Below are 17,274 nucleotides of genomic sequence, written 5' to 3' on the forward strand. Positions count from 1 at the left end.
ATTCGTGAAGGAGAATGTACAAACTAAATTGGATTTACGTGTGTGTGAAGATAAAATCCTACAAATATCTTACTTTAATTATTATTCAGTAATACGGCAGAAATTAAACTTACCAGACCAAGGCTGTCTTCTGTATCTGAGTCGCTTGCCATTTCTTCTCATCATCTTGCCACTGTTGTCAATGCTGCGCCTACTGCTGTTATTACTTGTTTCTGGTTGATTGAAATGGCCATTGACGTGTCTTTCCAAAGCAATCTAGAAATAAAATATTCAATTAATAGAAAACATTCTATACGAAAACATTCAACAAGCGAACGGTTTTTAGTTATTAAAAATACTATACCTGAGAACTGAATCTACTTCCGCAGCCATCAACTATACATCGGAATGGTTTGTTGCCTCCATGTGACATCACGTGTCTCTCCAACCATCTTCGCGAGCAGGATGTTCTTCCTTTTACCTTACAACCTTGCCAGTGACACACGAAATTATCGCCTCCAGTTTGCGTGTTGATGTGCGCGACCTAGGAAAATCAAAAAATTTATGTTATACTAACATTAATCTATTACCGCTCGCGCTGAGAGAAAAAGTCCCACTAAAATTTCAATCGAAATTACAATTCACATCAAAGTGTTTTGTTTCTACGGACCAAAAATATTCCAATTTCGTAACAATCAGAAGATTAATAATCGATTATCATGATATAAAGATACGCGGCAATTAGTGAGAGTTTTTCCCAACGCGCGATTATTGAGAGTTTGGTGATTATTTAGACTTCGGCAACTGTCGAGTGGTATTCCTCGAATCTCGCCTAGCAGGAGAGGGCCTAGTAATGATGGCGGCGATGTAAATATAGTAACATATGACAGATAACAATTTATTTTCTTATTAATTTATCCAACTATTTCATGAAATTTCATCACATAATTTTACTTCATCTTTCTGTTTATTAAACTATTAGCAAAATAGAAAATTCTAATAAGCTTACACACGGAGAGAATAATATATTAAATCTTGTAAAAATATCTTACAATTTGGGGAAAAAGTGCAACAAACCGAAATTTTGATATAAAAAATACTGAACTGTGTAAGAAATGATATGAAATTTAGTAGTTATATTAAAATTTAACTAAAATTCTTTAATATTTGATATGATTGTACTGAATTTCACAGAATTTATTTATCAAAATTTCGCTTTGTCGCATTCTTTTCCCAAATTGTAGAATACTTTTACAAAATTTAAAATATATTTTCTCTCCGTGCAGAACAATATTTATCCATGAAAAAATCAACAACTTTTTCCCTAAACTAGGATAGGGGGAAAAATTCATCTTTCTTCAATGACTATACATTCTTCAATTAAATCATAAGTGCAAACATTTGATGAATTTAACTCTAGAACGGAAGCACAATTTTTTAAGCCCCAGAAAAAATTTGTATTCAAACAAAATATTGAAAAAATCATTTTAGAATGTTATTGTACTATTCGCTATTATTGTAAATACATAAATGGTATTTTAACGATAAATATCCATTGGAAATAAAAAATTTGTAAATTTTGAGAAATTTTCTGTTTCTATTTTGTTTTTACATTTTTTTAAAATTTTTTAACTTTAGTAGAAATTTGCAATAGGATTCTCATAGGGCCTTTTAAAATTTTCCTTCTATCTATCTGAATCTAGTAAGGAAAAATTCAAGGAACTGGTCAGGGCCTTGGATTTTCTGTGGCGCTTAGATCTTGTCAGAAATGTCTAACAAGGAAATGTTGCGAGGACTCAACAAGAACCTCACAAGAAAACTGATTTTTTTTCTGTTTAATAATTTTAGGTTATTTGCTTTTAAATAATAATATTATTTATTTTCTATTGTAAATTATATTATTATTTATAAATATTATGCGTAGTTTTTGAAATATATTATTCTAAAAATAAAAATACAAAAAATAACCCGCTGTTTAGATTATGAAATAATGAAACATAATTAAAATTTTTATAAAAATTGTTTATTCAAATAAAGTTTTATAAAAGAAAAATTTTTTTTTGTAATAATTGACACAGAATAACAAATTTTTATAAAAGCAATGAATTGTACTAATACATTTTCAAATATAAACACAATAATTTCAACATTTAAAAACAATAATGATTTATTAATATAATATTTTAATTAAAAAATTTAATTGAGCAATAAATAACTTATTTCAACTAAAAATAGATTAATTATTATTTAATAATACACTTTTAATATTAAAAAAATTTGAATTTAATAATAATATAGTTTTTGTAATGTAAAATGAAAAACTATATAAAATAGTAATTCAAAGTCCAAGAGAGTAATAAATTTTCGATTATGACATTTTAATTCTTCTATTTTTGCGACTTTATTATTACTTACTTGTAATTATTTTCACGCACTTAATTTATGTTCTTTATTTGAAAATTATAATAATAGTATTTTTTCTTTATATCTTTTTTAATTTTATAATTTACATTTTTCAATTGGTTAGAAATAATCTAAAATGATCATTAAAAAACAAGGATGGAAAAATTAAATTTCTTGAAAGGTCCTTTGGGGTTCTTGCTAAGAAGATAATTCTTTTGTAAGACAATTTTTACAAGATCCGAGCGTTACAGAAAATTTCGAGGCCCAACCAGTTCCCTACATTTTTTCTTACAAGATTCTTACTAGAATTAAATTTTTGATAAGAAAACTTACGGAAAACTCTACATTTATTTAAAAAAATGAATAATACCATAGTCTTTCTTACTAAAATCGAAAAAATTTCACTATACTAAACCTCTTTTTCAGTAAAATAGAAACCTAATCACAAAAGATTCAACTTATGTGCCAAACCACCCCAGTTTTCCTTTAGAGAGTATAGAAAAATTATATTTCCGTTCTAGAGTTAATATAAACAATTCTTAACGATTTTTATATCCAGTTCAGTTTAAATACAGTATTATATATTTATTTATTTATGAAAATAAAAATTTCTAGGACTAACAAATACTTCATAATAGATACATATTGAAACATTCCTGTACTTCATAAGAATAAATTTCTGATATAATATTGGGTAAATCTTATTCAATTTACGATTGTCAAGTATAATTATTTGTAGAATTAAAAAAGAAAATAGCATTTTCTATAAATAATATGCAGAAAGAAATTTTTCTGCAAAAATTTCTGTTTATTTATTTTTGTTTTATTTGTATACTCTATCTATGAAAAAATATAATTTAAGAAAAATGGTATACTTACAGGAAATTAAAAGTGGGTTTATTAATTTTTCATATACAAGAACTTGTTTTATAATCCATTTTAATTGTTATTTAACACTTTCGTAGTTTGGTAAATAATCATTTTTGTTCCAAAAACGTTTAAAAATATATTTTTAATGTTATATATTTAATAAGGATTTAGAAGTCGTTGAATCTTGTTTTCAGCGGTCTGAATTTGAAAATTAAAAATGGCGGATCCAATATGGCGACCATTAATTAAATTCTTTACCAAATTTAATTATTTTCAATTCGATTTCACAAAATTTTGATTAATTTAATAATTCTTTAATAAATCTTGTTTTAAAATTCAAATACTTTTAAAAATTGAAATCAAATATCTCCGAAAACTATTTTTTTTTTAAATTGTCAAGGGGTTAAAGATTAAAGAGGTAATAAAAAAATATATAAAGTCTTTGATGTCGAAAAATTTATTTTTCCCCGAAATAAACTTTTTTTAGGGATCATTATAAAAACTAATTGTCTGTTTCAACTTTTGCAATTTGTTTCTAAAAAAAAAATAATAATTGATGAAATAACAATAAAAATGAATTTTCAAAACAGTTCTTCTTGAATATGAAAAAATAATCTATTTTTCTAATATCTGTGTGGAAAGTAGGACTTTGAGTTAGTTCAGAGACTAATTGGATTAGTGGAAAGAACCATAGCAATGAATTGATTTCTCCGTTAACTAACCAATTAGCAAAACTCTCCACTTAGTAATTAGAAAAAATATAATTTTTTATAATGAGAGATGGCCATTTCCCACGAAGTCGCCCAGGGAACGCATGGTTTGTAGCGACAAAAGAGGCATTATTTAAAGGGATTAAAATAAGAGCGCAATTTTTAATGATCTGCGCCACAAGCAGAGACGGCGTACGTTATAGCGGCTAATATATGTAAACTACTCAGAATTTTTAAAAGTAAGTAGACGAAAAATTTTGAAATAAACTTATTGCACCACAGAAGCGCAATCTCTACTCGTGAGGCAATAAAGCAATGAGAAAATTTACATCAATCGTAATTCTATTTTATTATTATTACTATTTTCAATAACCCATTGAGCATGAGTTGTAAATTTAATAATTTACCCAAGCTATGTTGCGAAATTGTTTCTATAGAGTTCAACAATCAGTGAATATGTGTATAGGTTAATTAGTGAAAAATATTTTCAAATACGTCAGCGACTTTTTCATTTCTTTCCTTCTCTAATTACTACATTGATAAAAAAATTATTCCCACGCTTCAAAGATAGCGCATAAATATTGCCTGCCATTTAACCGAATTGCCATTTAATCAAATTGTAATTTAAGGTGGAGTAACAACTTTGACCTGAAAACATTGATTTGTTTGCTTAATCGCGTTACCTTTCAGGGGTATAGAATATATTTCGATTAGGAAATTTGTGTAAAAAATATCAATATTTTTAAAATATGTCCCCCATGCTTTCGATTATTTTTCCCCTCGGACAAAATTTTCAAATTAATCTTCATAGGCTTAGATTTTTTTTTATCTAATAAGCACAAAAATTGCACTTTTAGATTGCAGACATTCATTTGTTCGATCTTATAAAATGTACTAGGAACAAATGTTACGGGCGCGGAACGTAATATGCAATTTTTTATTATTAATATTATGCGAATTACAAACTTTTTAAATTTCAAATATAAATTTTTGAATAATTTCATAATACAAAATTTAAATATAAAATTTTTAAAAAATTCGCTTATTAAGTACATTTAATTAATTATTATTGTTTATATTTTCAAAAATTTTGATAATTCAAACAAAAATTTTAATATAAAAGAAATTCAATTATTTTTATAAATAATAAAATTTTTTTGCAAAAATTCAATTATTTTCCAACAAAATTTTAATAAAATTTTATGAAAGAATTCAATTATTTTTGTAAAATTTTAATAAATCCTTCAAAACAATTCAATTACTTTTTCTGAATAGTAAAATATTTGCAAAAATTTTCAATTATGTATTTTTTCAAGAAAGAATTAAATTTTTTTCTTAATTCGTTATCCTAACATTTTTTTTTAAAATTCAATTATTTTTATACTTAAATAGTAAAATTCTTTGGGAAAATTAAATTATTTTTAATACAATTTTAATAAAATTTTATGAAAGAATTCAATATTTTAAAAAAATGTTTAATGTTTTTCGAAAAAATACAATTATTTTTTAATTTTTAATAAAATTTTTCAAAAAAATCCAATTATTCTCTAAAATTTTAATAAATCCTTCGAAGCAATTCAATTATCTTTTTATAAGTAGTAAAATTCATCTCAAGAATTAAATTATTTTTTATAAATAATGAAATTCTTCTCAGGAAGAAGTGAAAACAGAAATTTGTCAAAGTGAAACCGAAAATGAAAGTGAAAATTAGGTTTAAAAAAATTATAATAAAAAAATTCTTGAAATTAATTTTTTTTACATATTTTGAAATAATTTTTGAATGGTAATAGTTTTCTAATTACATTAATTGAAAAATTTCAAAATAATTGAAATTTCGTAAAAAATTTGTACAATAATTTAATTTTTTAAAAGAGTTTTTGGAAAATATGTATTTAAAAATAGTCAAGTTTTTGAAGAATTTTAATTGCAAATATGAAAATACATTGATTTCTTAAATTTTAATTTACTTTTTTTTGTAGATAATTGTAATGTTTTTTTAAAAGAATTGAATTTATCAAACGAATTTTTGGACAATTCAAAAAACTTATCAGTTTTATGCAAAATTTTAATTAAAAACATTGACAAACAAAATATTAATAATTAATTTTTTTTTATAGATATTTTGAATTTTCCGGAAATATGTAATAAGTATTAAAAATAATTGAATTTGAAAAAATTATATTAAAATAATTCTAAGAATTAATCTTTCATAAAATTATTTTTACAGTAATTTTTTGAGAGGAGTTAAATGGTCACAAACTAAAGTCAGGAAGAAAATATTTTGACCATTTTTGAATTTTCATTTTTTCAAGTAGGTAATATTAGGTATAAAAGGGGATTCAATTTAATAAAAAACGTGAATTTTTGATTTAAGTAAAAATTATTATATTATAGCGATTAAAAATTTATTTTAAACACTTTTTCTGTTAATTATTGGTATTTTCTTTATCTTTTTCCGTAGTTCGTAAGTTTCTTTAAATTTTTCATCAAAATTTTTGTTGCAAGTCTACTTTTGTTTTAAAATTGTATGAATTTTACGATATAGGAAGTAAATTTCAGAAACAAATTATTAATATTAACTTGGAACTTGGAAAAATTCCCTTAAAAAATAATAAAATTTAATATTAAACCATACTTTGAATTTAGTAAAATTTATTCTGAAATTAGTAGTTTTTAAAAAATTCCAAACAATTTTGATTTTTCTTAGAAGTAAAGGTTATTTTACATTTTTTTTACCTTTTATCAAAAGATTTATAAGTTTTTAAAGACCGGCTTTTAAGTTTTAAAAGATTTTTGAGTTTCAAAATACAAAACTTTTTTCAAAGTTTGCGAAAAGTAAAAATTTGTTCTTCAAGCATAACTAAAATGTTTTCTAACTTACAAAAATAGCAATTTTTACTAGTTTTTCTTAAAAATAAGGGGAAAGGGGAGAAAATTTATGATTTTAGCTGTTTTAGGGAATTTTATGAATTTCTATAAAAATAATTTTATGAGTGATTTTAATAATTTTTTTTTGACATAGTTAAAAATGTAGGCGAACCCTCCCCTTAATATACTTTTTCAAAAACTAATTTTCATTTTGAGTTTTAATTATAACGATTGAGAATTCATTTAATTTTAAAAATTGCAAATTAAAATTTTTCAAAATTTGATTTTTAAAAATTGTAATGAAATACTGAAAAATGTGAATTATTCGATAATATTTTACAAAATTTAAATTATTTCAACAGTTTTTAAATATATATTTCGAAAATTTAATTTTTATTATAGAAAAATTAATCAATAATAAATTTTGAAATATTTGACTTCAGTTATTTTTTACACTATAAAAGTGGAAGTCCATAATTATTTGCATTTTATTCCAAAAAAGTAGTTTCTATTTTGTTGCAATATTTGGAAGAAAAGTCGAAAAAGTCGTATTTTTTAAAAATAAGTCTAAAAAAGGCGCGTTTTTTGTAAGTAGTCGAAAAAAGTTGAACTATCCGAGGCCTGGATGTAGGCATTATTTAAAAAAAATAAAATGCAAGAAACAGTTTGTTGTTGCTCAAGAAAGCGACAAACATGTTTGATGCACACAGTTAAAAAAGTAATCAGCGACGCAGAACGAAAGGTAGTTATTCCTTCGGGATGCATGATAGCGAAAAAATGGCTAATTTCAGTTCCTTGTCATTTAATGTCAGTTAAATGCAAGTGACTAAATTAAAGATTAATGTATAAAACAAGGATCTTACTTGTAAGTGCTCGAGCAAACAACCACTTGATTCAAAGCTCGCTTCACACTTGTCCCATCGACAGAAGCCACTGCCTCCCGATGGAGATCTGTCCTTGTCGGGCGTTTGCGCTGGAAATCTGATGGTGGTCGGTGCCGAGAGTATCGGCGACAGTGGAGGCTTCGTTTCAATTCCATCTCTCGATGAATCCTCCTCCTCGTCGTCTTCCTCCTCATCAGGAAGAACATCCTCTTCCTTTTTATTCAAATTCGATATTGAATTTCTCACGAAATGATGATCCCCTTGCGACGATATCAGCGAAGTTATTGTGTTTGTAGAAGTTAATAAATTATTGCTCACATTATTATTTTCATTTATGCACATAATGTTGCTCTTAAAACTAGTTGATTCAGAACTGTCTTCTGAAGATTTTAGAGACGCGGCAGTGTTTCCCTTTTCAATTACGGAACTCGCATCCGTAGTTAACCTGAGGGACGAAATTTTACTATTTGGCAGTGTGGATAGTATATCATTTGAAACAGGCAGTGTTGGTATTGATTTTGGCAGTTTTCGCTCCAACTTGACAATACTTCGTGGTAAAAGAACGAGAGGCGATTTCTTTGTTGTTGTTGTTGGCATCGACAGAGACCTCACGTTCCAGTCTTTCACATTTGTTGTTCGTTTATTCGATAAATATTTAGATAGGCCACCTTTATTGTTTCTTTGTACTGTGGAAGGATGACGGAACTCGGTTGAATTTTTCGATACGTGAACAGACATTTCTGACGCTTTCTTGGTCTGAAAAGAAGATGAAAGATTGAAATTGATTTTTTTTTTTTTGAGAATTTAGGGAAGCAGACTTCGCACTCGATAATTAATTTTTTAAAAGTAGCAAAAATGCAAAAAATTTAATGTAAATATTTTATATTGAAAATAATTGAATTTTGAATATTTTTTGAAAATAATTGAATCGTTTCAAAGAATTTGATTATTAGTTTTGAGAATAGTTTTCTAATTTCTAGTATTAGCGAATTTAAAGTAGTGGAAATTCTCAAAAAAAATAGAAGCAGTAATAGTAGCTTTTAGTGGCTGAATTCTAAAAAAAGTAGCCAAATAGTAGCCTAACTTAAAAAAGTAGTAAATAGTAGATTTTAATAGATGAGTGCGAAGCGTGCGGAAGATTGAGTTTGGAAATAAACCTTCTGCTGTTGTGGCTTGACTTGTGTCTTGAAGTATTCGGTGATTTTGCCTTGAGATTCTTGTTGGTGAAGAAGACCTTTGGCCGTGGTTTTGGTGACTTGTCTGGAGGACGATTCGACGCGAGACGAGGTGACAATCTCTGGTTCCGCCTTTAGTCTCTTAAACGTCGTGCACGCTGCTTTGGCAAGTGACGGGGTCCATGGCCATTGAGGCCTGGAATCGTTATTCAAGACTGGTACAGATGGTGGCATTTTGCACCCCAAGGATGGAAGAGTGAGCCTCGCGGAGGCCCCGCGGATTCCTAGTCCTTCGTCGCTACTTGTACTGCAAGGTGACCCTGGCTCGGTGATATCGCTTGTGCCACTGCTGCTACTCTCACCATATGATACCGTCACACCACTGGAAAAGACAAGTTTTTCAAAATTATAACAATTGTCATCACTATCTGCAGTGTTAATATAGTAACATCCAAAAACTTTGCTCATGAATATGCTGCTGACAAAAATAGATAATTGCATCTAGTATACTTATAAGCTCATGACTGAATATCTTAGATGTTCTACTTTAGGAAATAGTTATTTTCGTAACAAGGGCGCAAAATAGGTGATTGCGACGATGGCGAAATGAAGGGACCGAGGGGACACAATTTCGCGCCCGAGGCGAAGCCGAGGGAGCGAAAGTGTCCCCGAGGTCCCGAAATTTCGCCAAAGTCGTAATCACCTTTGCGCCCATGATGCGAACATAATTTTTTGTCCTAACTGCATGGAAAGTATGGCATTGAGGGCACGCACGATTAAACTCTCATAGTAGTTAAAAATTAAGCTTTATATAAACATTATATCGAATGAAGTCTCTAATGATAGAAGTTTTAAAATAGAAATAAAAAACAATGTATTCTGGAAACATAGTATTTATTTAGAACGTAGTAATTACACGGAGAGAAATTTATAGTAGTGGGTAACATAATTGTGGTTAGGGTGACCATCTTTAATGCTACATATACAGACAGCTATCTAGATAGTCACCGTTACCATCAATATCATCAGGAGTAACATCTTGGTAGTACGAGGTAGCATAACTATATTTTTTTTAGCATCTGTGATGGTTGGCAGTAGCATAATGATAGTATCGTGTAACATCATCTTTTTAACATCAAAATCTGACTATCCATTTCTCTCAGTGTAATAATTAAACAAAACTGAAACAGGAACTTTTAAAATTGACAATTTTGATAAACGAAATGGGAACAAAACCAAATATCTCATTATTTTTTTTAGAGAAAATAAAAAAAAATTGCAAATTTTTATAGACAAAATAAAACAAGTTGAAAATGTTTGCAGTTTTATAGTCAACATAAAAAGAAAGTCGAAAATGTCGCATTTTAATGAAGAAAATCAAATAATTAACAAGCGGGCGGTAAAGTATTTTCCGCCCGCTCGGAGGTAGGGGAAGCGGGCGGAAAATACTTTACCGCCCGCTGACGTCATACAAGCGGGCGCAAAATACTTTTCCGCCCGCTTCCCCCACTCCCGGGCGTAATGTGTTACTTTGCGCCCGCCTTAAGTGCCCGAAATGACATACTTTCCGTGCAGGTAGGACAAAAAATATTTTTGATATTTAAACTTTTCATCTACATTCAACTTTATGAATACTGACCCTAAAGAATATTTTGATTTGATTAGATATTTGATTAGATACTCAAAAAAAATGTTCTATTACATCTATTAACGAATTTATTTAATTGTAACATTATTCGAAAACGTCAATAACTTCTTTTTTAAATATACATTATAATAATCGTAAGTTTCATTTCCGTTAGAAAATTATCTGCATTCATTTGTTTGTTTTGAAAATTAAATTTTGTGGGTTAAGTATTGGCATTTTTTATATATTTTTTAATGTCAAACTTTTTAATGTAAAAAATACTTTACTTGTTAAATTGTCTCGACTCTTTGGTGAAAAATCTAAAATTATCAAAAATTCGAAAAAATTAAAAAATTCGAATTTCTTAAAATTCAACATTTTTTGTTCTCTTTTATGGGATTTAGCTTCATTATTTTTGTGCTTTTGGAAAATACTTTACTTGTTAAATTGTCTCGACTCTTTGGTAAAAAATCTAAAATTATCAAAAATTCGAAAAAATTAAAAAATTCGAATTTCTTAAAATTCAACATTTTTTCTTCTCTTTTATGGGATTTAGCTTCATTATTTTTGTGCTTTTGGAAAATACTTTACTTATTAAATTGTCTCGACTCCTTGGTAAAAAATCTAAAATTATCAAAAATTCGAAAAAATTAAAAAATTCGAATTTCTTAAAATTCAACATTTTTTCTTCTCTTTTATGGGATTTAGCTTCATTATTTTTGTGCTTCTGGAAAATACTTTACTTATTAAATTGTCTCGAATCTTTGGTAAAAAATCTAAAATTATCGAAAATTATCAAAAATTCAAAAATCCGAATTTCCTAAAATTCAACATTTTTTCTTCTCTTTTATGGGATTAAGATTCATTATTTTTGTGCTTTTGGAAAATACTTTACTTATTAAATTGTCTCGACTCTTTGGTAAAAAATCTAAAGTTATCGAAAATTATCAAAAATTCAAAAATCCGAATTTCCTAAAATTCAACATTTTTTCCTCTCTTTTATGGGATTAAGCTTCATTATTTTTGTGCTTTTGGAAAATACTTTACTTGTTAAATTGTCTCGACTCTTTGGTAAAAAATCTAAAATTATCAAAAATTCGTAAAAATTCAAAAATCCGATTTTCTTAAAATTTAACATTTTTTTTGTCTCTTTTATGGGATTTAGCTTCATTATTTTTGTGCTTTTGAAAAATACTTTACTTATTAAATTGTCTCGACTCTTTGGTAAAAAATCTAAAATTATCGAAAATTATCAAAAATTAAAAAATTCGATTTTCTTAAAATTTAACATTTTTTCTTCTCTTTTATGGGATTTAGCTGCATTATTTTTGTGCTTTTGGAAAATACTTTACTTATTAAATTGTCTCGACTCTTTGGTAAAAAATCTAAAATTATCAAAAATTCGAAAAATTTCAAAAATCCGATTTTCTTAAAATTTAACATTTTTTCTTCTCTCTTATGGGATTTAGCTGCATTATTTTTGTGCTTTTGGAAAATACTTTACTTATTAAATTGTCTCGACTCTTTGGTAAAAAATCTAAAATTATCAAAAATTCGAAAAATTTCAAAAATCCGATTTTCTTAAAATTTAACATTTTTTCTTCTCTCTTATGGGATTTAGCTGCATTATTTTTGTGCTTTTGGAAAATACTTTACTTATTAAATTGTCTCGACTCTTTGGTAAAAAATCTAAAATTATCAAAAATTCAACTATCCGATTTTCTTAAAATTCAACATTTTTTCCTCTCTTTTAAAGCCATTTAGCTTTATTATTATTTGAATTTTTATTTAAGAGAAAAAATGGAAAACTGAAAAAATTTATAAACTTTTAAAAATTCCATACCATTTCCATGATTTCCCTGATTTCCAGATTCTGTAGGAACCCTGCTTTTGCCTGACTTTCTTCTAAATTATCGAATTCAGTGATTTCTGGGGTATATTTGGTTAAGTTGTAAAATGATTAATTTCTATTTGAATTCGTTTTTTTTTAATGTAGAAAATCTGATGTTAATTTAATTCTTTTTTCGTTATGCACGGCAAAAAATATTTAGCTGGATGAAGTACAGATTTCAATTTAGTAGCGAAATTTTCAGTGCTTCAATTAATACTTTCGTTATTCTAGAGAAACTTATCGCTATTTCAAGTAAAACTTTTTTCAGTGTGTAATAATTATTATTTCTTTAAAAAGTATTTAATTTAAAATGGCTTTATAAAATAAGCAATGCAAAAGATGACCCAGATACTAATTGTAATTGTTCTAGCCATAGTTTAAGTCTAGTAATGTAAATTCTATTTAAATTGAGACCATTGAGTGAAATTATTTGAATTTTAGTTAGTTAAATCTCTTTGTTAGGTTATAATAATTATTTCTTTAAAATTTTTTAAATTGTTTAAAATAAGCAGCCCTAGACAACATTCCCGCGCGCTTGCGCGCGGATAGTTTGGCTAGTAAATATATAATCATTATTATTTTTCCATAGGAATTAAAATTTCTAAAAATTTCAAATTCAAACCGTCTTGAAATTCAACAACTTAAAAGAATTATTACCATTATTTCAGTTAAAGAGCAAGTTTTATATAGATAAATCCATATTTTCTTATTTCGTGAAATTGAAACAAATGACTTTCCTCATACTTAACCACTAATGTTCATTTTAAAATAAAAAATTTGTAATAATTTCTTTCTATAACAAGGTTTTTATATTTAAGATGTCTATTTTTAAATAAACTCTATCATAATTAAGTGATTTAAAGGTTTTGGTAATTTTTTCTAATAAAAATATAAAAATTATAAGTCATCTTGGTTATGTCAAAAAGTTTTTAAATTGAAAATTCGTTGTTAATAACTTAACTGTGACAGGTTGATTTGTGAGGTCCTCAAAATATTAAATTTAAGTTTATCTCCATTTTTTTAAAAAGTTCTTTGAGAATTTCCAAATTCATTTCTTTACAATTCAATTTTACAAAATTTCGTCGATTATTCGGAAATTCTTCAATTAAATATAAATTAGAAAATAAAAACTTTAAATAATTTCAAAATAAAATTTAATTAAACCTTTTCAAAAAAAATTAATTCTACAGAACTGTTAGTTAAAAGTATAAAAAATTCAGATCTCCAAAGAATTTAATTTAAAACATTTTCAAAATTTAATTATTTCAGAAAATTTAAGCTATAATGCTTTTAATATTCAATTATTATTTAAAATTTTAATTAAAATTCATCTTTAAATCAGTTTTTATCAGAAAATGTTATATCAACAAATTTTTTAATAATTGAATTCTTTCGACAAATTTTAATACTATTTTTAAGAATAATTAAATTTTTCGAGTAATTCGATTAAAATTGTTTTAAAAATAATTAAAATTCTGCGATGAGTTTTATTATTTATGAAAATAATTGAATTTCTAAAAAAAAATGTATTATTTATCAAAATAATTTAAACCCTGTAATAAAATGTATAACTTATGAAAATAATAGAATCATTGTGAAGAAATTTGTAAAAAAAAAATGTAAATTATTGAATTCCTGTGAAATTTTTATTATTTATTAAAATATAATTTAAAGTTTGCGTAGAATTTTATTAAAAAATTTTTTGAAAATAATTGAAATTTTGCCAAGAATTTTATTAAAATTTGAATATAATTGAATTTCCAAATTAAAAACTTGAAATAATTTTTTAAAAAAATTCAATAAAAAGTATGATAAAATCGGATTTTCAAAGATTTCAATTTAAAACCTATTCAAAATTTAATTATTTCTAAAAATTACGAATCACGAATTTTAACAATAAATTTTTAAAAAATTGAATTCTTTCGACGAATTTTAATGGAATTTTTAAAAATAATTCCATTTTTCGAAGAATTCTATTAAAATCGTATTAAAGATAATTGAATTCCTTACGAGAATTTTATAATTTATAAAAATAATTGAATCTCTGTAAAAAATTAGATATTCAAAATCATTGAATTGAGGAAAATTTTCGAAAATAATTGAATTTCGGAAAAGAATTCTACTATTTACAAAGATAATTGACATTTTAACGAGAATTTTTTTAAATCTTTGAACATAGTTTAATTTCTGCGAAGAATGTTATTAATATATTAATAAAAAAAAGTATACTTTTGAAAGTAATTGAACTTCTGCAATCATTTATAACTTTTCCAAAATTCAATTTTTTTTAGTGTTTTTAACTCAAATTCTTTTATAAATCCATTATTTTTAATAATTAATTAAATATACATTGTAAAATTTAAATAATTTCAGAAGAATTTGAATTATTAATATTCCTCAAAATTCTAAATTCTTTAAAATTTCTAATTAAATTCATTAAAAATTGAAATTTTCTAAAATTTCAAATTGTATACCTAAGCTTTTGAAGTTCATCTAGTATTTATGAAACTCGTAAACAACTCTTTTAAAATTCAATTAAATTTTGAAATATGTAAGTAAAATTATTAATCAAATTTATAAGTAATAATTTTATAATAGTTCTTGAAGAATTAAGTTCTTTAAAAAGAAGTTATTACCAGAAATAGAAAAAATTAAATTGAATACACAAGAAAAGATGTGAATTTTAATACCATAAAGGACAATGAATATTTTTATCCTAAACTCAACAGAGGTTCATTTATGGGTAGACAATAAGTCCAGCAAGAACATAATGTGAAAGTCGATGCGATTTTCACATAGTTTCAATAGAGAAGTCGCATCGACTTTGATAGACCCTTAAGGGTCCCTAAGTAGAGGCGACAAGACTTACGTTGGGCCTAAGTTTTATTACCAAAAGCATCTGTTTCACAGATTTCGGATTTTACCATTTCCAAGCTTTGAGTGCACTTTACTTTACGATAGGATTATCCTACAAGGGCGAGCAAAAAATTGCTACGTGCTGAACAAAGCCAAGACTCGGATCCCAAGATTCTTAAAAGATGTCGATAAAATGGTCAGTTCTCAAACATCGCGTTTTCTCAATTTGTATGAGGTTATAATATTTATTTTCCTAAAAATACCAAGGGCGAACCGACATAATCGAAACGTTTAAATTTTTATTAATTTAGTGGAAATTCCTGTTAAAGTTTGTAAATTTAAATCAATAAAATAAAGGACCTTATGAACTTTGCCGCTTTTCGTATTTTTTCGTCAATTCATTAAAACCGATTAATGAACTATTATCAATTAAATATTTAATTGATAATAGTCAATTAATCGGTTATTTGAATCAAATAAACTTTTTTTCCAGTGTATTTATTAGTTAGAATTTTTCAAGTCGCAAAACTGTAAAAAGTAGACAGAATCATTTATTATTTATTGACAATCGTTTCTCCTATTTAGTTTACATTATTCTGTATCTAAAATTTTGAGTGAATAAAATAATAATATGCTTGAACAAACTTATAGAAGTTATTCGTACACAAAAAAACGTTGGCGGATATTTATATTACTAGCATTGGTCAAATAATAAACTTGGTAGAATATATATATTGGAACTGCTTTAAGAAAGGGTGAATGTTACGCTTGAGCAACCACATCTAGCGATTTAGAAAATTTAATGCTTATCATCGCCACATTTCCATGCTCACAATATTTAGCAAAGTATTATTTTTAAATTCTCCTATTTCTCAAATCATAAATCAAACATTTTGTTCGTTACATTAATAACAATACCTAATAAAATAATAGTAATAATCAAGTGTGCAATAATTTATTCATTTTCATAATAATTTAATTTGTTGTGATAGCAAAAAATCTGTACAGGAAATAGAAACAAATATTTTTTTCAAAATTTGTAACAACAAACCGCATGTGTGTTCGATATTAAAAATTCGCTTCGAAGAAGGAAATAGAAAAAAAAAGATTTAATAATTTCTTTTTCTCCGTGTACAAGAAAATATTGATGGGTTTAAAAAGAAGTATTAAGAAGTTTTTAATGTTCTCAGAAAAAAGGTACCGGAGCAGACTTTTAGTGGAGTCGAGTTTGGAGTGAAAATACAGAGAAAGAGGATGAGCCATCTGTTCAAACTATTAATGTTAAAGGCATAATTACCTACGGAATATAATTCAATAAAACTGTTCCTGCCTTAAAAAGGAACTTTTAATCTAGCTAAATCTATCATATAATCCGAAGGTAATAAATTCATTAAAATGATACCTATAGCATTTTTAATCAACAAGAAAAAAGGCTTATTTTGCTTTGTTTTATTTTGTAATGAAAACATTTTTTAAAATGTAAGTTTTACAATTTTTTATCTAAAAAATGCAATTCTTTCAATTTATTAAATATAAACATTACATTAAAATCACTAAATCTAAATTATTTACTTTTTACTAATTAGACGCAACTTTGCTGTGTTTATTAATTATCAATAATTAATTAATTCCGTGAAATTTTCATTGTTATTGTTCTTTTAAAAGATTTTCTTTTTTAAATTTAATAAAAATTCTTCATTTTTTAAAAAAATATCATTTTTAACAGTTTTTCTTTAAATTTAAAAAAAACTTAAGAATTATTTGAACACCTTGTGCAAAAGTCGCCAAGATATTTCTAACAACTTGAATGTAAGATATTTTTGATTAAATAAATTTAATTATCGAAAATACCTACAATAATTTTTAAAAATTTTAATTAAATATTTTTTCAAGAAACAAATTTTTTCGGAATTTCTTAATTGAATTATTCAAAATTATTATTTTAAAGAAAAATAATGTAATGAATAATTTTTTAAAATAAAAATTTCAATATTATACTCTTGCTTCCCTT

At 25.6% G+C, this 17,274-nt stretch overlaps 1 protein-coding gene across 1 annotated transcript in view; it reads right to left on the reverse strand.

The window, feature by feature from the left end:
- LOC122506034 overlaps nt 1-17,274 on the reverse strand; it is a 48,199-nt gene that overhangs the window by 11,112 nt on the left and 19,813 nt on the right. The window contains exons 2-5 of the mRNA XM_043618006.1: nt 8,872-9,271; nt 7,694-8,470; nt 344-523; nt 114-255 (exon numbers count right to left, since the gene is read on the reverse strand). Of these exons, the coding sequence (XP_043473941.1) occupies nt 114-255; nt 344-523; nt 7,694-8,470; nt 8,872-9,271 (1,499 nt within the window). The remainder of the gene's footprint in view (nt 1-113; nt 256-343; nt 524-7,693; nt 8,471-8,871; nt 9,272-17,274) is intronic.

Source organism: Leptopilina heterotoma, unplaced genomic scaffold (genome assembly GCF_015476425.1).
Source record: "Leptopilina heterotoma isolate Lh14 unplaced genomic scaffold, ASM1547642v1 Lhet_113, whole genome shotgun sequence".
Taxonomy (NCBI): Eukaryota; Metazoa; Arthropoda; class Insecta; order Hymenoptera; family Figitidae; genus Leptopilina; species Leptopilina heterotoma.